We start from the raw sequence: 26,894 nt of genomic DNA, 5'->3' as shown, positions 1-26,894 counted from the left end.
AAAGTGGCTTTATAAAGTCTTTTTTTCCAGTCCTAGCCATTTACATCCACTTGGCAAGAACATTTACCAGCCTGTCGGTCGCAGACGTGCGTGCGTGCGTGTGTGATTTTTACCAAAATATAGGTCACAGTGTGCAAAATCGTACATGTGAACAGTTGCACCATCTCTACTATGCTAAAAATATCTTGATGTCCTGATGGTCCACCACTTCTGGGACAGACTTTTATAAACTGTCCCATAATGCAGTGGACTCCACCAGCAACAGTCAGTCTCAGTGGCCGTCTTCAGGTTGTGCTGTTGTCTCATTTCGGTTGTGGCATGCTACTGATTAACACAACCACTCTACCACTATGTTTCATTTTCTCTGAATGTTGGGGGTAGCCTCCTGGAAGGTTGCCAGATCAATCCCCAGCCCCGTCACGTTTCATTTGTTGAACTTAACATGACCTTAAATTTGGGACTAAATAAAATGTCATACAGAGTGAGATTCATGCCAATATAGCATTTGCTGCTAGAGCAACTCAAATAAAACCTTTAATATTTTCAACTAAAAACACCACTAGAACCTCCTATATTACTGTAATAAATAACTGTTAAATGCAAACAAAAGGAAGGAATCACTCACCTACATGGAGTCCACGTCTGAAGTGTGCACGTGGTTCAGAACGCAATATTTAGCAAATGTATTATATTCCCTTATGATCCATCATTTCTTTAAAAAAAAAAAAAGAAAAGAAAAATCCAAAAGAAGTTGCTTTGTGCATTTACATTAAAAGTAGTTGTTGGAACTAGGAATCACGTCAAGCTCGGGTTGACCTTTTCCCAAATGCAGTTGGGAATAAATGTGGACAGTCGTACGTCTTGAACCTTTACTGACATCAGACTAGCCACTGTTGGCAAATGTGTTCATAACAATACATTATTTGGCACATACCGACTATTTCACATCTACAGACAAAGAGGCAAATAGTACTATTGTATGTCTATGAATAAAATAAGGCAGAACTTAGTAAATTCGTTGTTTGTAAATTAAAGCATTTTTTTTTGGCATTCTGGTGTAAGAGTGTTGGAAATTTGGAAATCACAACTTCTGAGTGCAAATGGCCTTTAATGCTTGATATATGTAAATAATAATTTTTTATTAGTGTTTATTTTATATTGAAATTTAACAAACACCCCAATTTTGTATTTTTTTTTAAATTAATGCTTTTTGTCTTTTTTTGTATCTCTATGATTATTGGCTAATTTATTTGATTTATTTTTAAGAATTTCTTTTATGGTGCAAAACCATTTTTCTTCATTGTTTTGATCACGGAGGTGTTTTGAGAGATTTCAGAACTATATAATGGATCAGGCATTACAAAGCTAAACATGCTGCACTGAATACTATGTATATTTTATACAGAATAGTAAAAAACAACCTTTAGTGACACTCGTTCACGTTTGTGGATGAGGAGATCTCCAACAGGATTTACAACAGGCTTAATTTGCTTTATTGCATTTCAACAGGAAAATGCATAAAAAGGCAGCACTGCATGGCGCTGAAGCAGTATCTTTACTGCTGAGCAGATAAACCCTTTAGTTATTGAAACGTCAACTAGCAGGGACTTTGAGGGTGTTTTTTTTTAATTAAATTATTAAATTGGTTTATGCATTTTAACAATGTGTTCTTGTAGGCAAGGGTAATTGGAGCAAATCATGGGCTTTATTTCTCAGGGTTCTCTTTTAAGCTTTGAGCAGTTTCACAGCTATCAGGATAAGTACCTACGACTGTTATGATGTTTTGCTCTTAAGAAGTAGGCTAAGAGGGAAAATCTCTGCAGAGAGCTTAGGATGTCTGCGATCTATCTAACATGTCCTGAATTTTCTTGGTTTGAAAATCGAAGGCTCCTGATGAAGTAAAGCCGAGTGAGGGTAGTCACTCATCGCTCCACTAACATGTAGGTCAGTGGATAAGCCTATCTGTGTTGTGGACTTGTCATTAGTAGGCTGACTTCCAGATTACTCTTTGGGGTTGCTTCAGAAAGACATCCTAGTATCGCCAGTTTTCCAATCTATTTGTCTTTTTTTTCCCTCGTAGGAAAACTTAGTTGCAGCTGAAAGTTTGAAAATAGACAAGACAGGGGAGTGAGGTCCAGAAACCGTGAAAGACACCGGCACGGAGGAGGTGGTATAAAGATGTGCATCACTGGGCTTTGCTCTGCTTTATCAGATCGTTGAGGAAACCATTTAACCGAACAGCAGCAAATTAACTCTTTGCACCTAACCAGTTTGTTAATCAGTATGGAAACGTGATGGGTGTTATGCTTGGCTTGAAAAAAAAAAAAGTCTTATGCTGACCATACACTTACATTTTTACAAGACTAACATATGACATCCTTTCACATCTCAAGACCATAAAGCTGTGGAAGTAGGATCAGAAATCTTACAGGGGGTATTTGCACAGCTACAACCAGATTCAGCGGACAACAGTGCGCGTAAGTGGTTGCTGACCCAAATTGTGAATTAAACACTTTTTTTTTGTAATGTCAAGATGTGGAAAAGACTGGCTCTGAGTTGATCCAGTTGTCACAGGAGCGTCACGGGAGCATGACCCAATTCATGCAAGTCTTCATGATTTCCTTCTGACTGTGAACATTCACATCCATGTAGGGCTGGATGTGCAACAACGAATCGATAAAATCGATTATTAAAAGCATTGGCAACGAATTCCATTATCGATTTGTTGTGTCGCGCGATTATTACGTCACTCACTAAAGCCTGATTTATGGTTCCGCGTTAAATCGACGGCGTAGCCTGCGGCGTAGGGTACGCGGCGACACGCACCGCCGCGTACCCTACGCCGTAGGCTCGGCGTTGGTGTAACGCGGAACCATAAATCAGCCTTAAAGGAGCCGTCTGTAAGAAATGGCCAAAACTGGTACTGCAGTCACTTTCAAAATATTGTTGAGCGGCGTGTACCCTCCCCCTCCTCCCCCCGACCAGAGGTTGCCAGGTAGGCTGCAGAATGCAGCAGGAACGTAGGCTGTCATGGCTGCGATAATTAGAGCCGAGCTGGCAACCCGGATGCCGAAACAATACTGACTTGGTGATTGGGAGATAGGTGGAGGGTGGAGCTTCAGAAACAATACTGACTTGGTGATTGGGAGATAGGTGGAGGGTGGAGCTTCAGGCCAAAACAAAAAATGACAACATAAACATCAGTTGAGGGCTGCAACTCCTCTTTTTAAACTGGAATATCCTGGCTTGAGTGCTGTTGTCAGTGACATAAGTATTTGAAATGAACATGATTTTTAAATGTCTGTTGACATATCGGGGTCATTTTATGATTCGTTTTATTATTGCTCTTACATACAGCTCCTTTAAGTCGCGGAGCTGAAGTTGAGGTATTTCGACCGGACTACATTTAATGCGGCACAGTGCGCTGACGCCGCGCACGTAAAAAGAAGAAAGAGGGTGCGGATTTGTTTGGTTTTAGTAACATGCCATGCTCAGGCTCAGTCTGCAATGGCCCAGATGGGAGACACATGTAGCTCAGTGCTTAACTTTTATTTTTTATCCACTCTATATTCTTCTGGTCCGTTCTCCTATATGTTCCCCCTCTAACCCGATACATACATAGGTTCCTCTAAACATCTGTTCCCGCTACAGTTTTAACTAAAAGAAAATGTGCTCCAATACAGCAGGTCTCATAATTTTATTTTGAACACTGCCAAAACTGAAAATCTTTAGACTTTAAATTAAAACTTAACTAGAACTTAAAATTAGCTTGACACAAATGAAAGTTCAATTGAAACACGTGGGAAAAACACCTAACCTTTTAAGTTATGTGTGTTATCAGGTGTAATGGCATTTTTAGGTTAGAAATAAGAAAAGTTCTTGGTAAGATCTTAGTTTTTTGAGTGAAGGCAGTGAGAGAACAAATTGTAATGTTCAAACAAATCCTGTTTCTGATTCGTATTTTTCTTTATTTTTTATAATTTATTTATTGTTCTGACAGCTCAGGTCCCTTTTTAAACAAAGTATACCTCTTTTGTGCACTTTATTTTTTATATATTTGGCAGATGTAAAGCATACATGTGTATGTTTTCTGTGTTAGTCCATTTAGTTTGTTTTTTTTAATCAATACTTTAAAAGCTTAGGGATGTTGGGGAGCAACCTGTTTATGAACTTTCTGAAGATTATCTGCACTGTGAATTTGCACTGTCAGTTCTGTTTTCGAATGGTTGGAATTTAATGCTTTTTTGTTTTTGTTTTTTTATCCCATTCATCGATTAATCGAAAAAAATAATCGACAGCTTAATCGATTATTAAAATAATCATTAGTTGCAGCCCTACATCCAACCTTAAAATCGCGCTAATTGAAAATGGAAAGCAGCAGTTATTTTGAACAAAGTGCTGGACTTCACTTGATTATAAACCACGATGTCCTGTTGTTTACAATACGAGCATTTTGCACGAGGAAAGCGCTGTGAACAACACCACTGAAAAGATGTTGTTCTTTTGCGTCCCAGAACTGATTGTAGCATTCAAGTGTCAACAAAACAACTGGTTTGTAGGAAGTTTTTTATTTTATTTTAGCCAGTGCTTCTGCCTTTTTTCTCTTCACATACTTGTCACCAGATATGGGTATTTTGGACAGATGTGAGGTTTTTTTTGTTAAAATGTAGCCATACGCACTGACGCGCATCACGGCCGATTCACTTTGAATTGGGTGGCATCAAGTGTTGACGAACTGAGTTATGGAGTCCGTGTCCGTCAAAATTTGGAGAATTTTCAACTTTTCAATGCTTCAACGCCAGCGCCAGCCAACGAATCCCATTATATCATTCTTTACAGCTCTCCTTTTGTTGTTCAAACAAAACTTACATCAAAATGCTGCAGAAAATGTAAGACAACACATTAGAATCGCACTATTCCAAAGTCACGATTATCAAGCTCTTGATTTTGAAATGAAGCAATATTTGGTGAAAAATTCGCCATTTTACAAAACATTTTGGGACCCAGCAGATGTTCTGAGTCCAGTGGTACGGGAGGCTTGGAGAGCTGAAGAAGAAACATTTTTTTATATATATATATTTAAATTGGAGTAAGGATCATTTTTAAACAGCTGGGTGTTGTCAAGCAGGAGTAAATGGTTCTGTTCGTGTACAATTTCCAGCTGTGGATTTTTCAATTACCAGGGTATTCTTTAGGGAAGATTTTAAGAGGACCTAGATGACTTTGAAAGTAGATAAGGAAAGATGTATTTGAGTCTAGTGATGGATTAAAAAAAAAAAAAAAAAAACACAACATGATGTACAGTTTCAAGTCAAGTAACCATAGTTATACTTTCATTATCTTGATATACTTCCAAATACTTGACATTAACTGCCCTATCAGCTTCATTTGTACTTTTGGTGCTTTCGGTGCAAACTTGCAGATGTTGGTATGCGAGAGCATCAAACTAAACACTAAAGTTTCTTAAAGGCATGCTGATTGTCAACATTTGACACATTACAAATGGTTTTGCCATCTGGTTTGTTATGCTTCTGACACAAATGTCTTATTACAGTCACTACACTTTACATTACCGTAGTTAGTTTTAGTTGGTTCGGCACACGCCGGCTCATGTTTGATGCGTTCATACGGCTCTCCTGGCAGCCCTCTGCGCTACGCCCATTTTCTTCCCACAACGTTTCTCATGGCAGCGTCTGTTTTTTCTCTGCTGTTCCTTTTTCTCACATACCTCACGATAACCCATAACTTTTACCCCCACTTCCACTGTTTTAAACCATGTCGCACTTTCCTCTCCTTCCAGTCCTCCCCCTCTGTGCAGCCTGCGTCATCCATATGCTCGGTTCTCTTTACTCGTGTTGAATGAAGCCAAGCTCTCTGTCAGCCCCTCTGGTGATAGAGCAGATTACCCAGATTATTTATACATGAGCTGTCTGCTTCAATAGCGAAGTTTGTGTGGGAGGCCAACAGCCTTTTGATTGTGCATACCTCTTGAGTGTGGGCGTGCGCATACATGCAGACATTAATAATAATTGGAGTTGGAGATGGAAGAACTGCTTTACCGTTCATCATTTTGTGATGGATCGTATGAATGGTCCTTGTAGGAAACTTTTGTTATATACTTGAAGTACTGAGTTATTTTTTATTTATTTACACCAACTCACCCTTGGAAAAAAAAACAAAAAAAAACATACATTGCAAAAACAGGTTCATTGGAAAAAATGTGTGAATGTGCGACGGGATTGCGTGCTGCGGCAGCGCTCGAATTAAAATGAGTGTGAAGGAGAAATCATATTTTTCTACATTTTCAGAGGAACAAAGCCTCTGTTGATCCATGTCACATTAATGTATTTATATTTATATTTCCTGACAACAACCCTTTTTCTTTTGCCTTTTCGTTACTTTTACCCAGATTTAAGGCAGAAAAGATTTGCTGCCATGTTAAGTTTTTAGGAGGTTATCTCTGGTTTCAAAATGGACACATAACACATCCGTTATTATTCAACAGGTCATGTGTGCACACCTCTTGAAGATCTCTTCCCCTCGCCCCTCCTGACATTTAAGAGTTTATACAGGAAGCAATTATTATACAGTGGGTCTGCCTTGTTTTTTGTTCAGGCCCTTTTGTTGCAAGCATTCATTCACCGAATCATGACTCATTGTCAGTAATCAGCTGTTTTTTTTATGAAAATGTAATTGCCTATTGGATGAAATTATACAACAGAGTATGCATAATGCGGTCTGCGCCTGCTTTGAAAAGTCCTTTTTCAGCATTATGATCTACAGCTGGAGTTTTCTCTAGACAGGGTGATGGATTACATATTTTCAGCTCCCTTTTTTTTTTTTTTTCCTCAAAGAAGAAAAAAACATATCTGTTAGTCATGGGTACTTTGGTAGTATAGTTTACAGAAACATTGTTGATGGAGAGGTGTGGGCGGTGCCCACACCTCTCCAGGACACGCATGTTTGTAAGATATCGGCCACTCACACGCTCGGCAAGAAACGGGTCACCTTATTATCTGAACGGATACTCAAAGAAACTGAAGAGCAATTGAGGAGAAATTAAGCACCACTTCTCCACTTTCCACCTAATTTGATTATTTCCTTGACTTATCTCTTCATTTTCCTTCTCTAGTGCCTGAGGATGTCCAAGCGGAGCTTGTTTGTTCGCCTGGTACCGTGCCGCTGCCTGCGGGGCGAGGAGGAGGCGGTAACATCGCTAGACTACTCCCACTGCAGCCTGGAGACTGTTCCCAAGGAGATCTTTAGCTTTGAGAAGACCCTGCTGGAGCTCTACCTTGATGCCAACCAGATCGAGGAACTGCCCAAAGTAAGGCGCACAAAGTTACGTAGCACAGATTTGTTGTAAGGCCTAACTTAATTTTTCTGGTTTACATGTTCATTTAAAGTTGTCCATATACAGACGAGTTGAAAATGGCAAATCAGGCGTCACCGATTTGTGTTTGAAAGCATCAAAGACATAATTTGAGAGGCTCCCAGACACAATTCAGCATGATGCACATTTAGAAGCCCAGGAGAAGATTTTGGCTAAAGATACAGCCAATGAGAGCACAAGAGACGGGGAGAGATGAGTAAACCCAAAATAAAAATACAACAAACACGCCATCTAACAGTGCAGAGTATGGTGAAGAAAGTAAACATCTGTCGAGACTCATTGATAAGAAACTGGTCGATCAATGGCAAAAACACCCATGACTCTTAGATGCTTAATACCATAAACAGAAGACATGGCAAGAGACAGTCTGTTCTCCTCAACAACATAGTGACAGAAATGGGACAATTGGCCAGGAGCTCCTACTTCTACATTAATGACAAGAAACAGGCTAGTTTGTGTAATGTCACACACGGCTGTTAGAAAGAGATGTAATAATGGGACAACAATTAAAACCATGTCTGAACTCGGACTTGGAGGGATTTACTTTGTTAAATCCGGTTGCATGCTTTTGCACGTCACATATGATATGGGGTTTGAAGTGATCGACTTCATTACCACTTACCGTAGGCACCTAAATTCTGTAAGTGCGTTTACTGAGCCTCTCAACACAGTAGCTGTGGTTTTGATTGGGTGTATTTGGGGTGGCTGTGGTTCTAAATATTACAGTTGGTGGTTCGATTGCTGGCAATCCAGTCACCTCAAACTCTCATTGGACAAAATACTGGCCAGTCATACCCAGGGCTCAAGACTAACTTTTTCACAGGTAGCACTGGTGCCACCTAGCTTTTCATTTAGTAGCACCAAAACAAATTAGGTAGCACCATATTTTTCATTGCTAACATTAGTTAAATTATTAAGCATTAATTACCTGTTTACAGATTAACAATCATTATGTATAGGAAACACATATAGCCTACAGTTAGGCTAATTAATGTTTACTACTCAGAGTTAGTTAATAAATTAAAAGTTGGATAATATAATTTATATAAATGCTTAGTAATGTTAATGTACTAACTAATGTTAGGCTAATTGAGGTGACTTTATGGTAAAGTGTTACCTCTGTGTATTTTTATAAGATACCTGATCATTTACCTACAGAAATGAGACACACTCCTTACCTTCTGCATGAGCGTGTTCAACCTCAATATGGCCAATAAGCAAATTGCAGATTAAGCAAAAATAAGCAGAAAATTAGAATATTGTGATAAAGTCCTTTATTTTCTGTAATGCAAAAATGTCATACATTCTGGATTCATTACAAATCAACTGAAATATTGCAAGCCTTTTATTATTTTAACATTGCTGATCATGGTTTACAGCTTAAGAAAACTCAAATATCCTATCTCAAAAAATTTGAATATTCTGTGAACCTTAATCTTAAACTGTAAGCCATAATCAGCAATATTAAAATAATAAAAAGCTTGCAATATTTCAGTTGATTTGTAATGAATCCAGAATGTTTGACATTTTTGTTTTTTTTAAATTGCATTACAGAAAATAAAGGACTTTATCACAATATTCTAATTTTCTGAGACAGTCCTGTAAACTTGCTGGCGTGGTTGTGCTTGAACCACCTCCGAATATCCATCGTTACTTTGTTAATGGAGCAGCAGAGAGCAGCGTCTTGCTGGTGCAGGAAACTGCTGGACGCAGATCAGTGACGGACACTGGCTGATTTATGGTTTCGCGTTGCACCAACGCAGAGCTTACGGCGTAGGATACGCGGAGACGCGAAAGTACGGTGCACGTCGCCGCGTACCCTACGCCGTGGGGCTACGCCGTCGATTTAACGCGGAACCATAAATGAGGCTTAACGCGCGCGCATTTGTCAGTTTTCTTTTCGTCTTTTCAACTGAGCAAACACATAAACTGAGGGTGCAATGCTGATGCACCCTTTGTAGAACCGGGCCTGCCTGTCCCTCGTATCTTAACCACGGGAACTGGCCAGAAAGCTGTACTTTTTTTTCTTCTCTCCACTCTCCCCCGCCTCTTTCGCCAACCTGTCACTCTCTTCATCAGAAGAAGAAGAATCCATGATTCTTGTCGCTCCCTTTGCTAACCCTTCTTCTCCTCCTCCTCCACCAGCCTCTGGCACATTTTTCTTCTTAAAAGAATCGACTATAGACCGCTTCATACTGCATCTGCTTTGTTTACCTTTTTGAGCGCGCTGCGTGTACGCGCGCGTTAACGCACTAACGCACTAACGCAGCCGGGTGGAATTTTTCTTTTTTTTTTCCCCCACTAGTCCTCTTGCAAGTAGCACCGGAGCGACCTCATTAAATTTTAACTCGCACCTTAATAAATTAGGTCGCATATGCGACCTAATAGGTCGCACTCTGGAGCCCTGGTCATACCCATTCACTGACAGAATCAACAGTAACGGGGCAAGGCAGGTTTAAGGCAATAAATCATTCAGGAGCATCGAGGAGCAGCTGTTCAGCTGCAAACCCCCATAGCAGTCATTCACTAGCATTCCTACTCTACTTCATGCTACTTTCTTGGTACTGGTCTTGTCGTCGCTCTGGTTACATGCTTTATTTCTCTTGTTGGTTGAATGTCTATCCAGTGGCATGCAGAAGCAGTTTCTTCTGCATCTGTAGGTAGTTTCCCCTGGAGACCAAAATTGAATCCTGAGAAACCAGGCCAAGAATTAAGCTGACTGGCCAGCCTAGCTGAAGACTTCATTACCTTTAAGAAAAGAAATCAGTGCAGATCTCTGTAAACTAAAGCCTGATTTATTCTTCTCTGTTGTATTGATGCCTATGCATAATTTCTGTCGCCTCGCATCTCCACTTTCTTTTTTGCTAGACTCTTTCAAAGTTCGTACGGACTGTCCCCTCACACAACTTCTCTCCCGTTTACGATGAAATATTTGAAATAAAATCGTTCGCTATTCCAGATCAGTCAGCTCAACTCCAGCAACGTCCTCTCATAGAAAACTGGAAGCGACATTACGTATCCTACTCTGACTATGCCGAGACCCGCACTACTCTGATTGGCCGGCTGTCCAGGGCATATTGTATGCCTCATCCCTTCCTGTATCCCAACCGTGACCTCATCGTGGACCAATAACTGGGCAGGTCTTGGTGTGGCCATAGTGAGATATGTAAATTTGCAAAGGTAAATACACTCAGTGAAAACAAGATATTTTGATTAGTTTAGCTAATAGGATGGTGGAAGGGTTGAACTGTGAGTCTGGCCGTCCATATAGCTTTATCCAAAGCAGACATTTTTCGTAATTTTCCATTGGTTTCGGGATGAAATGTATTCCTGTGATTCTCTCTGGGTAGAGGGTGTCACTTTTACATGTGCCCCCGAGCACACCGCTTAACCAGTTTAAGATAAATAAATAAAAGGCTATCGCGGTTGTAGCTATGGGTTTTAGCCTGCTGCCGAGTCTACTTTGTTTTGGCAGTATGGTTCAGATTTCTGCCAGTTTGGGGAAAAAAATACGCTGCACCCTCACTGCACTGTGTGGACTGTGCTCCCAAGTGTTCATTTTTACTAATACAAAATTTAAAAAAAATAATTCAGTGATTTAAATTTCGATACAAGGCAAGTAAAAACTACGCTTTTTCCATTGACGTGAACGAGAAAGACGGCTGTTTTGTCCATCCAGATATTCTGCCCGGATGTAGCAACGGAGAATGATTTTTCTGATTGGTCAGTCATGGACCAAACAGAAAGTTGACTAAGGGCCAATTGCTTCGAGGCACTCGCAACACATACAACCTCAAAGCAAAACATTTAGAGGTAAATGTTGGAGTTGAGGCATTGGTGTTCCTTTTGGCGTCGAAGTGATAGCGAGGGATGGCCCAGGCTTTAGACCAGGGGTAGGGAACCCTGGTCCTCGAGCCACAGTCCTGCATGTTTTAGATGTTGCCTTGCATCCACACATCGGATTCAAATGAAATGTCGTCATCACTTCATCATTCAGGTCTTCACATGTCTGATAAGGACACAGTCATTTGTATCATGGTGTGTTGAATAGGGCTGGGGATCGATTCAAATATCAAGAATCGATTCGATTCCGATTCTTAAGATTCAGAATCGATTATCAACGATCCGATATTGATTTGGGTTAGTGTTAATAAAACTGTTTTTTCAGCTGTTGCATGAATGATATGACTGTATAGTTATGCAACATATTAATACTAGTATTATATTGAGATTAAACAGCAAGTATTAAAGCTAATAGTAAGGACCAATCAGCTCCCAGAATGCTGATAGAACTGCTTTCAGAAACATCGTGGGTCAGAATTACCAAACAGATCCAGGGAGGAAACAGAGGACGAAAGAAATCGCTTTTTTCCCCATTTATGAAAATTTGGTTTTTAACATTTATGCAAATGTAACCCCAAGACAGTATATAAAGCAAAGAAATATAGACAATTTATGCAATTATAACTGAAAACTTTAATGTTTTCATGCCTTTAAACATATTTAAAGGCAAAAACATGGCACCAGTTATTCTGGTGTCCAACAAAATATTCCTTTTTTGGGCATGAACAAAAAACTACCAAAAGTTGTAATGATGAAAAAAAAAATGTTTTTTTTTTTTTGTTTTTGTTTTTTAAATCGATATTTAGAAATATGAATCGATTTTTAGGAATTAATATGAGAATCGATTTAAAATCGGAGAATCGATTTTTTTCAAAACAGGCCTAGTGTTGAAGGAGGGAAACATCTGAAACATGCAGGACTGCGGCTCTCGAGGACCAGGGTTCCCTACCCATGAACGGGTGAAGTGGTGCAAACCACTTCGACTGTTCCACAAAACTGGTGAATTGCACTGTAAATACAATGCATTTACCATTAATCAACAATAAACTCAAAGAACAAGGTGTTATTTCACAGAGAAACTTTTGACACCTCTTGTCCTCTTACGTCAGGTGTTATATTTATATTACTTAAAAATGAACCTTGTCCAAGCTGTGTGGATATCTGTGGCGTGTTTATTTCATAATATATATTTTTTGAACATTTAACTAAATTTTTTCTTATTTCAAATGGCGCATACTGAATACACATTAAACTGGAAATGATTGATTAACCATAAATGACTGCGGATGAACTCAGTGTTTAACATGCTGTTCTTTTCTCTCCCACAGCAACTGTTTAACTGCCAGTTACTCAACCAACTGAGCATGCCAGATAACGACCTTACAGTACTGCCAGCAGCGATTGCAAACCTCATCAATCTCAGGGAGCTTGATGTCAGCAAAAACAGTAAGCAGAAGAACTCCTCGTTTATTCTGTTTAATCTTGTGAAGTACCTCAAATAAGTCGCCCTCAAACTCAGGTATCAGACCAGATGCTGCTCTTGGTTGACCCTAAAATTCTCAGAATTGCAAGCGTTAAAAGTTGTTTTTGTGTCACAGCTATTGGCATCTACCACTCAGAGATTAAAAAAAACAACAACACACATTTAAATAAATAAATAAAAACTCCAATAAAGTGTTGCGTAATTGATACCATGTTTAAATTGGCTGGAAGATATTCCGAGGTAAAATGCTGGGACATGTCTCATCTCCCAAATGTTACGTCACAGCATGCTGCGACTGTAAGCCCCTGATGTGATGGAATAAGAGCGCACAAGCCCAGACCTGCAGTACACGAGACGATGTCTCCACAACGCCAGCTAGGAAGCGGCATCAAATGTTTAACAGGACGTAGAATCAACCAAGGGACTTTAACATCATCGTCTTGCGTATTTTTGCATTTTAGGTACAGAATTATTTAAAAAGCTGTAACAAAATAATTGGGTGAGAGCAGAAAGCCAAGATAAACTTCTTTCTTTCTTTTTCTTTCTTTCTTTCTTTCTTTCTTTCTCTCTCTCTCTCTCTCTCTCTCTCTCTCTCTCTCTCTCTCTCTCTCTCTCTCTCTCTCTCTCTCTCTCTCTCTCTCTCTCTCTCTCTCTCTCTCTCTCTCTCTCTCAAGTAGAGCTGCATGTGTCATGTTTATATTAAAAGAAGCTTATCATCCTACACAAAGTGCTTCGGGTTAAGTGTTGCAGACACAAAAACAAAGCGAAGGAAATATTCTGAGATTTGGACTCATCCTTTGTTTTCCTTTTTGTTGTTTAAACATTGCAGATGTTGTGTGAGAACTCGCAGGCTCTTGCTCAGATGGCTTTTTTTTTTCCTTCTTTTTTTTAAACATCAAGCGCTCCTGTCCTGTCTGTGGCTGTTCAGATAGGAAATGTGCTTAAGCACAGATGGCTTAGGTTTCACCTTTTTTGATTCGACAATAGCCATTTTTTTGTGTCAGTGCTTTTAAAACAGTTAAACTGAACAGAATTGTTGTTTTGCTATGCAGCTGCTGTATTTCTGTGTCATCTGTGAGATGAGTTGGTTTTTTTTCTGCTTGTATCCATCTCTAGGCATCCAGGAGTTTCCAGAAAACATCAAGAATTGTAGAGTCCTTGCTATTGTCGAAGCCAGCGTGAATCCCATATCCAAGTGAGTACACTTCATCCCCGTCATAATGTGCTCCGAGTCCTTCCAATTTAGTTGAAAGTCAGATTTCATCTGTGACCTTCAAGTATTGCGATATTGCAGTAGCTGTTAAGAAGATTTGCAGCAGTCATGTGGTTCATGCTCTCGTTCTCTTGTCTTCTCAGACTCCCAGAAGGCTTCACACAGCTTCAGAGCCTGACACAGCTCTACCTGAACGATGCCTTCCTGGAGTTCTTACCAGCTAGCTTTGGCAGGTCAGTTTGATCTCAGATCAAGTGCAAACGATGCAGTCGGGCCTCGTTGATGAAGGTGGCTTCAAAGATTAGAAGGCACAATAATTGTGGTGAAGGTTGCAGAAGCTCTGAAGTGGATTTGTGCTGTTTTCATGTTCTTGTTACATGCCCATGTTTGGAGTTTGAGTGGATGTTAGCATCGGTGGTTCTGAAGGTGGGGCGTGAATCATCTGCACCACACGGATCTGGTCCAGTCCCCTCCACAGGTGGCTCTCGTCAATATTGATCACGCTCAAAACGGGTGTAGATTCCACTCAGGACTGGGGGGTGTTTTTGCTGGACTCATGGACTAATTTTGTTGAGAGAATTGCATCTGTGACATCACGGGAGGCTCTACCATGAGCGGCCTTATACGGATGATATGACAGATTTGATCATCTCTCCACTCTGTTGGGATTCTTTTTGCGGCTTAATCGTCATTTTGTGCATTTCACTCAAACTGTTGAACTTGAAGTGCCAGTAGGCACTGGAATAAACATCCTTGGCCTAAATGATCTTAAACAGGACATAATATGAGGAAAAAAGTCCAAATATGTCTTCATGAAAGCATACATGTTTGGTACCTTTTTGGCGCTTTTGCACTAGTATCTACTCAGCTCTACTCAACTCTACCCGCCACGGCCCCGTCTTGCGCTTTTGCACTAGGGGCTGAGGCGGGTAGAGCTGCTCCAAGCAGATACTTTTTCTGTAACCATTCTGGCGAGGTTCTAAGCGTGCTGAGCCGGGACTATTTCTGACGTCACCACCCTCCGCGCCACTGATTGGTCGGGGGCGGGGCCGTCAGACGTTTGAATCAGGAAGCGGGAGTCAGCGCGAGAGCGACTCGCGATTTTATTATAAAGCGCAAAACGTCTGTTTGGTGATCCAACTCTGAGGTGCAGATGTTCATAAACCAGGTGGCTGATGAGAGAATTAAAAAAGGGATGTAGACGGGCTGTTTTACTCTCAGCCGCTCGCGGCTCCAGCTGATTTCTCATCTGCGCCGACACGAACAAAGTGGTTGCGCAATCGAGTACGTCACAGCAGCTTCACCCCAACCCCCCCACTTCTCACCTGGCTGTGGAAAAACAAACGGGGACAAAACGGGTGGAGCCGCGACGAGCCGAGCCGTGCCGCGCCGAGCTGATGAGGTACTAGTGCAAAAGCGCCATAAGTGTCTACCAACTTCAAACCTCCTTCATAACGCAACCCTTCACTTTTGGTTGGAGCTAGCAGCCTGACTGTGGCTCTGAAAACAGTTGTTAAAAGGGTGTTTTCTACATTTAGTTGGTGTTGTCAACTCGTGAATAATAAATTGAAGATTGTTGTTTCAGCTGCTGTTCAATATCAGTTGTCATCTGTTCTTAACCTATATGCATAAAAAGAAATATTGATGGATGCTGAAAATGGAATTGTAAAAGAGTCACATGGCCTTGTCTGCCGTCAGTACAAATGAAATAGAGAGGTATTTATCATCAAAACAATTCGGTGTGTGTGTGTGTGTGTGTGTGTGTGTGTGTGTGTGTGTGTGTGTGTGTGTGTGTGTGTGTGTGTGTGTGTGTGTGTGTGTGTGTGTGTGTGTGTGTGTGTGTGTGTGTGTGTGTGTGTGTGTGTGTGTGTGTGTGTGTGTGTGTGTGTGTGTGTGTGTGTGTGTGTGTGTCAATACTGTTGAATGTTCTTATTATACAGTAAAATCCGTCTCAAAACGTAAACATATTATGTGTTTACGTATTTATCCTGATACTTGATCAGACGAAAAAAGTTTATTCATTTCCACTGTACAATCCACAGTGAAAGTCCTGTGTTACAAGGAAAAATATTGATTATGACATAAGACCGGGTTATGTCATTTCCACATCATATTCATGATGCCGTGATTCGTCATGATTCATGATGGATGACATGAGCTCTTAGGGCATGGATAAAAGCTATTTCCAATTTTGTGTCAATCATTTGAGTCCTGCTTAATGATCTGCAGCATTTCATTATCGCTTTGTGTCATTTGTTGGTTTATTTCTGATCCAAGATTTGACTGACTCTTGACTGACTTTTTTAAAATGCTTTTAAGTGTAAACGCTTTTAGCCCTGTGATCACAGACAATGTTTGATGTGGGTCTCCCACATGGAGAGCCAACATCCCCCCCAACTTCTAACAAGATGAGCAGTAAGCTGATGGTGTGATATCCATTTACAAATTGTGTAGAATTGCTTACTTTACTTTTAAACATAGGTGAGGGTTAAAGCCGAATTTATACTTCTGTGTCAAAGTTATGGCCTAGGTGTGAAACCGATGCCGCATGCTAAGGCGTAGCCTGACATCCAACTCTCTTCAAATGTAACTTGCGGACTGCAAAAAAAGCACGGTTGGTGGATTTGCTCTTCGTTTTCAAATTTCCCCGCCGTTTTCAAGTCGGGTAGAACATAAGTTCGCTGCAATATCTTCAAAAACCACTGATGCTCAATATTTATCAGCTCCAACTCTTTAAAATATACTTTCTGATCGATTGCTATGTGTGAGCTGCATACAGGAAGTAAACAAAAGGAAAACCGACACTGTGAGCCATGGTGCTGCAGAAAAAGAACCTACATTGTCACCTAGTTGTTGAAGGTTTAATGACACAGCCCCGCAAACTATAACACGGATGTAAAAGCGCCAAAGATAGCAGCCTACGTGTGTAGCCACTGCGCAGAAGTATAAACAGGCTTAAAGCTGTTAAGGGATTAAAAAGTCATTTTTATTCACTTCTAGTTTTGGATTTTTTTTACCAAATTTCCCATCAACTGCAAGGTCTTTCACCAGACAAAAACTGTTGTTTTGCAAATTTACTAGTGGTTTAAAGAAAGTAAGTAATTATGACCTTTTGTTTTTCTTTCTTCCCTGGTTGCAGGTTGACGAAGCTGCTTATCCTGGAGCTGAGGGAGAACCAGCTAAAGATGCTTCCAAAGTAGGTGTTTTCACCTCAAAGATTTTCCAAACATCAGTAGAAAAGTGTGTTTTGTTGTGTTTGCAAAACAAAAAAGTGGTAAAAAGAACGTAACAGTTCGGAGTCATCCCGCTGTGATGATGCATGTCGATGACCGAGGCTGCTTGGTTGTCTCCTTCCTCTTTCAGCGCCTGTAATATCTCTGCTGTCATCCATCCTGCCACTTTTTCTTTTATTCTCCACCTCCGACTGTAGTATTAAATTCCACCGTGTTACATAAAGGCCCTCCTTTACTTGGCCGCTTGCTGTGACAGGTTTTATAATCCTCAGATAACTCACAGTGGTGGGGGCTTAATTCACAAAAAGAGACTCCAGGTGTTTTCATCAGAAGTTTAGTTTGTCTCTTTCTTTCATGCTGCAACTCCTCTGCATCTATCCATGCCCACTTTCCTTTTTACTTCTTCCTCTTTCTCGATGAATCGTTTCCTTTTTTTTGTGTGTCCATCTGACGAGCCAGTCAGGTCTCCGAGTGCGGCTCACAGCGGATCTTCTTTTTCTCGCTGTGTTTATGTGACAAAGGCCAGACCTGTTAAAAGCTGGAGCCCTGACGGAAGAAGCCGGATTAATGATTGGGAGCGTTGCCAGAGTAACGCACAAGCATTTCAGAGATGTAAACAAATGTGCAGAGGCACAAAAAGGGGGGAGCAGAAGTCTTTTCAGGACTTCCATATAGAAACTGGAGTCTCCTTTCTCTCATTTTCCCCCTGCAAGGGCGCACACATGCACAAAGCGAAGCTTCCCATTGGTTTTGAAGAGCACTTATGTGTTTGAGTCAGTCACGTCTGCACGTTGCACCAAATCTCTAAAAGGTTTCCGATCATATTTATAATTCGGGCCGTATATCTGACATTCTTTTTTTTTTCATTCTGGGAGGCTTGCAAAAACGACAGACTCTGCAATTGTGGGATTCAGTTTTCCATTCATGAGCTGAATGTCTGTCACATGAGAGGACGCTGCACTCTGCATATCTGCCCCAAAACTGAGTACTTAATTTCTTCACCTTTGTGGTTCATTACTTCTTTCTTTCTCTTGACCGTATTTGAAAAGAATGTTACTATATTAATGTTTGTGTTGTATCCCACTTTTATTTTGTAAATAGATTTTTATTTAAAGAAAAGAAACACCCAAATCCCTGCATAGTTCTGCTGTTGGTGCCTCAAGAAGAAGTCTCGTCATCTTCGAGTAGCCACCACATCTGCACTGTAAAATGTGCCTTTTAACAAGAATTTCTTCTTTTTTTCTCTTTACGATGATCATCTCTGTAAATTCAAAACTGTAAGCAGCTGAATAGTGTTTTTTATGTAGCAGAGAGTGAGAGCCTGTGACCTGAATATGTTGAAAAAATTCTGGAGCGAGGCTTGGGGCAAGCATACGTCACATTTTCCCTTCTTTAAAGCATAATTCTGTCACGCCTTAGCTCTAAAAGATATTTATTTCCACATAAAATTTGTCATTGGAAGAGGAGCAAAAGGAGTGCGTACATGCTGTCCAAAAAAATATCCAAACTACACACATATGGAAATTGACGGGATAGTTTTAAGAAGTGTCTTTTGGCTTGATTTCCAGAGCACATGGTTCACGTTGCTTTTATTTTCTATTGATTGAGTTTTTTCTGGTTTCGATTTGACTGCGTTTGTGTTTGTGCATCTGTAGGAGCATGCAGAAGCTCACACAGCTGGAGAGGCTGGACCTGGGGAGTAATGAGTTCACTGAAGTGGTGAGTGTCTGTCAGCCTGTCCATGCCCAGAGCGCTCCACCTCTCCGAGGTGACCTCGCCTCCTCCTTCATTAATGTGTTTGCCTTACTTCTCTTAAATGTTTTATAGGAGCCATTTTTTCTATATATACTTGCACAAGCAGTTAAATTAATGACTTGATATTTGATTTTTAACCATCACACATCTGACACTTGATCCCCCCCATCTCTCTCTCTCTCTCACTCAAATTCAAATTCAAATACGCTTTATTGGCATGAATGATAGTAATCATTGTTGCCGAAAGCATACATACAATAAATCACGAGACAATCAACATACGAAACACCAATACAATTACAAGAAATACCTAACACCTGCATACAATATATATATATATATATATATATATATATATATATATATATATATACATACACACACACACATATGTATACATATATATATATACATACACATACATATACATTACACATATATAGAGAACTATTTTACATTAATAGGCAGACTAAGGATGAGGAGACTGAGTTGTCTGGTTGTGTTTCTCTCCATCTATGACATGCACTGATGTATTTAGCTGCTTCTAAAGCACTTTCCTTTTTTTCTCCAATTAAATGTTGGATTTTGTCCTGATCTGAGAGGGAATCAAAATCCTGGACTTGTTGTTTAATTTTAGGAAAGAACTTACCGGTAGATCTAATGTCGTTGTAATGTTCACACTCTAACAGGAAGTGTTGTTCTGTTTCCAGCTGTCTGTGTGGACAGAGCCGACACAGCAGGTCCTCTCTGGGCTGCCAGGTCTGCCTGTGTCGACCCGTCTCTATGGCCAAGCTGTGATCACTGAGTCTGTACATGGTCAAAGTCTTTCTGAGTGTCTGATCAGTCACGCTGGTCAGATAGGTCGCCATTGAATCTTTTTAGAGCCAAATAGAATTGCAGTTTGCTTTGGGTTTTTGTGGTAGATGTCTAATAGTTAATGTAATTGTCTTTTTCTTTGGCTGTAATCTGGTAGGGCCGGATTGTGTGAGGGCTGTCCTGAGGCCTGCTGTTGGTAGAGGAGGTAGGGAAGGTGCTGTTGGTAGAGGAGGTGAAGCCTCAGGACCAGCTGGCTGAGGAGACTCTACTCTAGCTTCTCCTCTTGGCTGTGGAGAGCTTTGTAGTGGTAGGAGTCGGGGTCGGTTGCTTTTAGGTGTTGGTAAAATTTGATGGCTCTTTTTTATATCCTAATTCAAAGGGGAAATTGTCCCAGTTCTGCTCGGCATCCATTATTGGGGGTGTTCCTATGGACTCTGAAAATGCTCTTACAAATCTCAGTGTGCAGCATTTCAATTGGGTGTTTGTCCCATTTTTCAATGTCTTGATTAATAAGAGGGCCTCATACCTCACTACCATACAATATAACGGGTTCAATTACAGAGTGGAATATTTTTAGCCAGATTCTTACAGGTATATTTATGCTTGTAGATTTTTTTATGGCGTAAAAAGCCCTTCTTCCTTTGTCTCTGAGGTCATTAATGGCCAGATTAAAATTTCCTGTGGAGCTAATTTTGAGTCCCAAATATGTGTAGTTGTGTGTGTGCTGTATGTCTGTAGAGTCCAGGAGAAACCTTTGTTGGTTCTTCTGACACTTTCGGTTCTGGAAGAACTTTCTTTTCCAGGTTAACAGTCAGGGCCCAGGTCTGACAGAACTTCTGCAGGTGATCCAGCTGCTTCTGCAGAGCCTCCTTAGATGGAGCAAGCACTATTAGGTCATCTGCAAAAAGTAAGCACTTTACTTCTGTGTCAGACAGGGTGAGACCAGGGATATCCGACTCCTCCAGAGATTTGGCCAAATCATCAATATAAATATTGAACAGGGTGAGGCTGAGACTGCAGCCCTGCTTCACCCCTCTACTTTGGGGAAAGAAGTCCGTTTCTATGGTTCCAATTTTTACACAGCATTGATTATTTATGTACATTGTCTTAATAATGTGGAAGATTTTTCCTCCAATACCCTTTTCCAGTAATTTCAGAAACAGGCCATGATGCCGAATTGAGTCAAATGCTTTCTGGAAATCTACGAAACAAGAGAAGATTGTGTTTTTGTTGTGGTGGACATGTTTCTGAATGAGTGTATGGAGGGTGTAGATGTGGTCAGTGGTTCTGTGTTGTGGTGTAAATCCAATCTGACTCTTGCTCAGGACATTATGCTCACTGAGGAAGTCTTGCAGACGGCTGTTTAAGATGCTGCAGAATAACTTCCCCAGGTTGCTGCTGACACATATACCTCTGTAATTGTCTGGCTCATATTGGTTTCCACTTTTATAGATTGGCGTGATAATCCCTTGGCTCCAGGTGTCAGGAAAATGTTCAATGTTCAAAATGAGATTAAATAATTTCAATATGGCTTTCTTGATTTTATGGCTGCTAAACTTGAGCATTTCATTTAAGATGCGATCAGGGCCACTGGCCTTCCTTGGCTGCAGGGCCTGGATCTTCAGTAGCAGCTCCCCTTCAAGATTTTAAGTTTGTTGAGCAGATTATTTTGGGCTGAATCCAGTGTGATTGAATTGTACAGATTTTCAAAGTGTCTCTTCCAAATTTCACCATTTTGAATAACCAATTCTTCCTTGTTTGGTTTGTTGTCTCTCTCTCTTTCTCTCTCTCTCTCTCTCTGCAGCCTGAGGTGTTGGAGCACCTGATTGGACTCAAGGAGCTGTGGATGGATGGGAATAAGCTGACATTTTTACCTGGGGTATAATCTGCAGCTGTGCTCAAAAACGTCATCTTGATATTTATTTATTTTTTCTTTTCCTTGAATTGTCAAAAACTACGCGTCTGCTTGAATTTTGATCACATCGAACTGCAGTCAGTTTATATCAGAAATCGAGCCGTCTTATATCCACTGTTGATGTTTTTCTATGACCATGATTCATTTTTAACAGCGTATTTCATTCATTAGATTAAAAAAGTGTTTCCTGATCCAAATGACCTGCTGATCGTAACTGGGTTAGAGCATTAGTTCTGCCGCCAGCGTTTCAACAGCATCAGCTGTAATCAAAGACCGATCCTTTTACTAGCGCCGAAGTCTATTCAGCATATAAAGGGGTTGTAACTGCTCCTTTTTATAAGAAACGTCTGTTTTTAAATTAAAAATGTGCGGTTGTGCGGCCTAATTGTTCAACAAGCCTACAGCTGATGTGGTCATTCAGCAGAGCTTCCTAAGATGAGGATAATTAGTCATCTGTGAAACTTACTGTAACTTTTTTTTTTTTTTTTTTTTTAAAACGTATTCCTTCTTTTTATCTGTCCAGACCTTGGGGACATTAAAAAACCTACTATATCTGGACATGTCCAAGAACAACTTGGAAATGGTGGATGAACAAATCTGCGGCTGTGAGAGTCTGCAGGACCTGCTGCTCTCCAACAATGCCCTCACACAGCTGCCTGGGTCAATCGGTGAGGATTATACCGCGCTCTCTCTCTCACACACGCACTCACACACACACACACACACACACACACACACACACACACACACACACACACACACACACACACACACGTCTTTTGAGGAATTTTTTTTTTTTATGTAACACTTTACCTCTCTCTGTCAGCTGTTCCTGTGATTTTTAAATATTCCTGGCTCATCTATCATGCTGTGTTTTGGTTTTCTAGGAATTCCTGTGAAGCTAAACTGCATTTTCATGGCATTTACTTGAAAAGTGTCATAAACAGTCGTCAAAATTGTCAGTTTAGTCACTTCACATTGTGTTTTCTGCTCATGAGTCCTTTTGTAACACTTGTGAAGACATTGTTTTTGTCAGGATTATTCTGTCAATCCTATAGATGGCAAACTATATATATGTTAATTGTGCCAAATCAACCTTTTATCACCTCTGCAGACATCTTGGGGTTGCTACAGTAAGACATTTTTTGATTGGACAATCTGTTTCAAAATTATGGCCCAATAAATTTGTGGGTGTGGCCTAAAGATACCCCTATATCATGTGATGTAATCATCCAAACATAACAAAACTGAGTCCAGACAAATTCTTTGGAGCATTTAGTGAGTTGGGGGGTCTACAAGTCACAGTAGGCTATATTCAGTGAACCACACAGCTTTCCGTTTGCGTTGAGTTGACTGAGAAGAAAAAATCAGGCAAAATGAGGGGGAAAAAAAGCACATCAGTCCTGTTGAACTAACTGATCACATGGGCTCTGACGTGTTGTAAGAAGGAGGTGGAATGATTGCTTTGTTACGTATCCTGTAATGAACAGGGACGTGATCAGTGACCAGAAACAAGTTCTCAGAAAAGAGGACAAAATTAAAACTACTTCCCCTGGTCTTACACAAGAGGAAAAGGCATGAGCTCTTCATTCTTATCAGCTGAGTATTAGGAGATTATTCCTTTATGTCAGCTAAAATTTATCACATTTATTCCCCAATGATGAGTCATGTGGGTAAAAATGTTCACTTCATCAAATCATATTCACAAAAGGCAATTGACCCTTTGACCCTCAATGCTTTTTTTTCCTCTCTCTTTCATCTTTAAAACAAACATGAATGAAACAGTAAACGGTAACACTTAAATGACATCAAGCTGACATTTAATAAGACTTTAACAAGATACTAGCTCTCATCATCCCGAGGAAAACTACATTTAAGCCGGGGTAATAAATCCAACTGAGGTCAGAGCCACACTATCAATATCTGGGTCAATTACTACTAAACGCATCACTGTATTTATCTTGGTAATAATTAATCTAATTAACTGCTCTAATGGGTATTCCTCTTTGTAGTTCAGCTGCAAAGCATAATCAATAACAACCCTGGTCTGTTGTATTCATCAGTTCCCCCTCTGTCCCCAGGCTCCTTGAAGAGACTGACGGCACTAAAAGTGGATGAGAACCAGCTGATGTACTTGCCGGGCTCTATCGGAGGGTGAGTGCTTTGAAAATCTGCAGAATAAACCCTGACCTCCGGTGGATTATTGTGGCGTTTTTATTATCCATCCACCCACTGATCACATGCAATGTTTGTCTGGATAAATCTGATATTCCCACTGAACACTGATTCCTCTTTTTTTTCTGATTTATTTAGTTTTCTGACGCTGAAGATGTGAACTGACTTGGTCTTGATTTTGAGAACTCAATCACAATAGCTGGATATTTGATGGAAAGCGGTTTAGGATATTGTTGAAGGGCTGGTTTTGATCATAGATCACTTCAATGAAAGAATAAATCGGTCACAAATTCCCTCACGGTGGTCTTGCCAGCAGCAGACCGACAAATCCAGCAGCCGACAGCTGCTGAGGAGCCACAAGCAGATCATTTATCTAATGCAGATCACTGTGGTCCAGCATAAAGATTAAGCTCCTTTTAATCCACCTATGATGTTTTTTTTGTTTTGAAATCATTCCAACCCTACATCTGTGATGGACAAATCTACATTAACCGACGGATACAACCCCAGCTGCACGGTTTTGTTTTTTGTTTCCAAACAGCGTCATTTACGCCTTCTGTCAGAATGCGTCTCCTTGTGTACTTTGGCAGAGATTATGTGAACAAGCCTATGGTTTAGTTTAATCCCATGCAGGGGGTTTTAGGTTAAGCAAGCTCATTTTTTCATTTATGCATGGTTTATTTATTTTTTCTTTTTCTTTGGTGCACTGCTTGTGCAGCGTGCTTCACACTGCAGTCAGTGAAACCCTTTCCGGGCTCCAAGAAATCACATAAAACAAGACGGACATACGATTATAAGGACTTCATGGAGATGAGACGCCTAGTAACGACTGTTGAGGGTTGGCGCCTATGTTGGCAGCCACGGTGGGCAAGTTTTTTTTAATGAACTTGCTGGTCGCAGAAGTTTTACCTTTTGGTTTTATTTGCATCAGACCCAGAAGTTAACCGGAAGTGGGTTATTGAAGGGGCCAGCTCGACACCTCACCCTGTGTCAGTTAATGTTAAAATGACAGATGAATTGCTAGTTTGGGTTAATAAATGCACTGGGATCTCTGTTAACTTGCACCTACTCTGGGTTCTCCTCTTCTCAGCTTTTTACCTCTTGTTTTTCCTTTTTTTTTTTTTTTTTCCTCCTCCTGTGCTGCATTCTTAGTCCTCTTTTCCTCCCGTGTTTCTGCCACTCTTTTCTCTTATTCTTGTTTCCTCTGTATCTTCCTCTCTGGGGTCTGCAGCTTTTGTACTCGTCATCTCTTTCTCCAGCTTATTCTTTCCCTATAAGTCCGCTCTGTACTCCCGGTCACTACTTTTATGTTTTTCTTTTTCTTTCATGAAAAATAACTCCTGCGTGCGTGCGTGCGTGCGTGCGATATGTGAAGACCATTTCAAATGCTTTGAACATAACGCATGAAAGTAAATGCAGAGTTGTGCGATTGTAACAAATGGGAAATGTACAGTTAAGAGCTCTTGCAGGTTGTCTTGTAAAGGGTGCAGCTTTGGTTATTTGTAGCCCAAATAATCTGAGTAATCTACTTGCAGGGTTTAGTATTTTCTCATTCTGAATAAAACATGAAGCTCTAGGTTACATTATCCAAACATGGGCTATGTTACGTAACGTTTGCTCAGGTGGCTCGCCAGGTTTCCTCTCACACCATGGTCAATATTTAAACCATTATTAGGTTTACCTTGTTGTGTTTTGGGCTAAAGGGCTGATGCGTGAACTTTGTCATGATTAAACTATCCACATTTGGTTTTGGGGGACCTCACTACATAGTGTAACTTTTACGCGTTTAACTATGCAGAGATTTAACAACCGTTGTTCCTAAAGCATATGATTAAAACCTGTGTGTGTGTGTGTGTGTGTGTGTGTGTGTGTGTGTGTGTGTGTGTGTGTGTGTGTGTGTGTGTGTGTGTGTGTGTGTGTGTGTGTGTGTGTGTGTGTGTGTGTGTGTGTGTGTGTGTGTGTGTGTGTGTGTGTGTGTGTGTGTGTGTGTGTGTCTCATTCCTCCAGACTGACATCCATAGATGAGCTGGACTGCAGTTTCAATGAAATCGAAGCTCTGCCCTCTTCCATCGGCCAGTGTGTTAACATTCGCACCTTTGCTGCAGATCACAACTTCCTGACCCAGCTTCCTTCTGAGGTAAGCATGCATGTTCTTGTGCTGCAGCATCTCGGCTGCACCCGGCGCGTGGCTCACAAGTCCTTGGTTTGTTCCCATCGCAGATGGGCAGCTGGAAGAACGCAACCGTGCTGTTTCTACACTCCAACAAGCTGGAGTCTCTGCCCGAGGAGATGGGCGACATGCAGAAGCTCAAAGTTATCAATCTGAGCAACAACAAGTGAGTCCTCTCCGACCTTTTTGATTCCTGGGTGAGAGTTTGAAGGACAAATGCTCTTTGCTGACCAAGCTAAACTTGTTTTGGAAAAACAAAAAAACACTTGTACCTGGGAAAGCACTTGGAAGAGAGCCTGGTGGAGTTTAGGATGCATTAAGACATTTTTGCTCAAACTAATCAGCGGATTGTAGGATGACGCAAGAGATTATCATTTTTTTCTACACTTGTAGATGGAAAAGTAGATTTTTCAAACATAAACTTAGGACCCTTTCAGGAAATACTTGACTGTTTATAGAGATGGCGGTAGTGGCGAGTGCTTTTTGCTTCTCCTGTCGATGTGGTTGGAAGCCTGGTGGTATTTTCTATTTGTCCGCACCATCTTTAGCTTGCTTATCACTTGTCAGCCGTTTGGACTAGGTGCTCTGACAGATGCCGCCGTCAGGCAGCCTATGGAGCCTTGTCTCTCATTCACTGTGACAGACTGATTTCACCCTCTGTGTGGAGCCGGCAGCCATCCTCATGCCCCTGTTACACCTTTTTCCATGGCCATTTCAGACGGCACTCATTTCGGCTCTGTTACCATCTCCCAAGGCCGATGTGATTTACATACGACCACAGCGCAGAATAAAGGTGCTACAGTGCCCGATCGAGTTAGCTGTGGGACAGGAAACATTAAAGGGCACATTTGAGTTATGTTCCCTTTTCGCCGCGTCCGGGCTGATCTTCTCCCCAGAT

General features: G+C 40.8%; 1 protein-coding gene across 6 annotated transcripts in view; it reads left to right on the top strand.

The window, feature by feature from the left end:
• erbin (erbb2 interacting protein) overlaps positions 1-26,894 on the top strand; it is a 76,165-nt gene that overhangs the window by 27,507 nt on the left and 21,764 nt on the right. For all 6 annotated transcript variants that reach the window (XM_061733955.1, XM_061733956.1, XM_061733954.1 and 3 more), the window contains exons 3-13: positions 7,133-7,327; positions 12,565-12,682; positions 13,836-13,914; positions 14,076-14,165; positions 17,072-17,128; positions 18,821-18,884; positions 21,541-21,615; positions 22,175-22,319; positions 23,733-23,805; positions 25,834-25,963; positions 26,047-26,162. In XM_061733955.1, the coding sequence (XP_061589939.1) occupies positions 7,142-7,327; positions 12,565-12,682; positions 13,836-13,914; positions 14,076-14,165; positions 17,072-17,128; positions 18,821-18,884; positions 21,541-21,615; positions 22,175-22,319; positions 23,733-23,805; positions 25,834-25,963; positions 26,047-26,162 (1,133 nt within the window). In that variant the 5' untranslated portion in view covers positions 7,133-7,141. The remainder of the gene's footprint in view (positions 1-7,132; positions 7,328-12,564; positions 12,683-13,835; positions 13,915-14,075; positions 14,166-17,071; positions 17,129-18,820; positions 18,885-21,540; positions 21,616-22,174; positions 22,320-23,732; positions 23,806-25,833; positions 25,964-26,046; positions 26,163-26,894) is intronic.

This window comes from Cololabis saira, chromosome 11 (genome assembly GCF_033807715.1).
Source record: "Cololabis saira isolate AMF1-May2022 chromosome 11, fColSai1.1, whole genome shotgun sequence".
NCBI classification, from domain to species: Eukaryota; Metazoa; Chordata; class Actinopteri; order Beloniformes; family Belonidae; genus Cololabis; species Cololabis saira.
The sequence above is the reverse complement of the archived record's forward strand: the minus strand, read 5'-3'. Positions and strand labels throughout refer to the sequence as shown.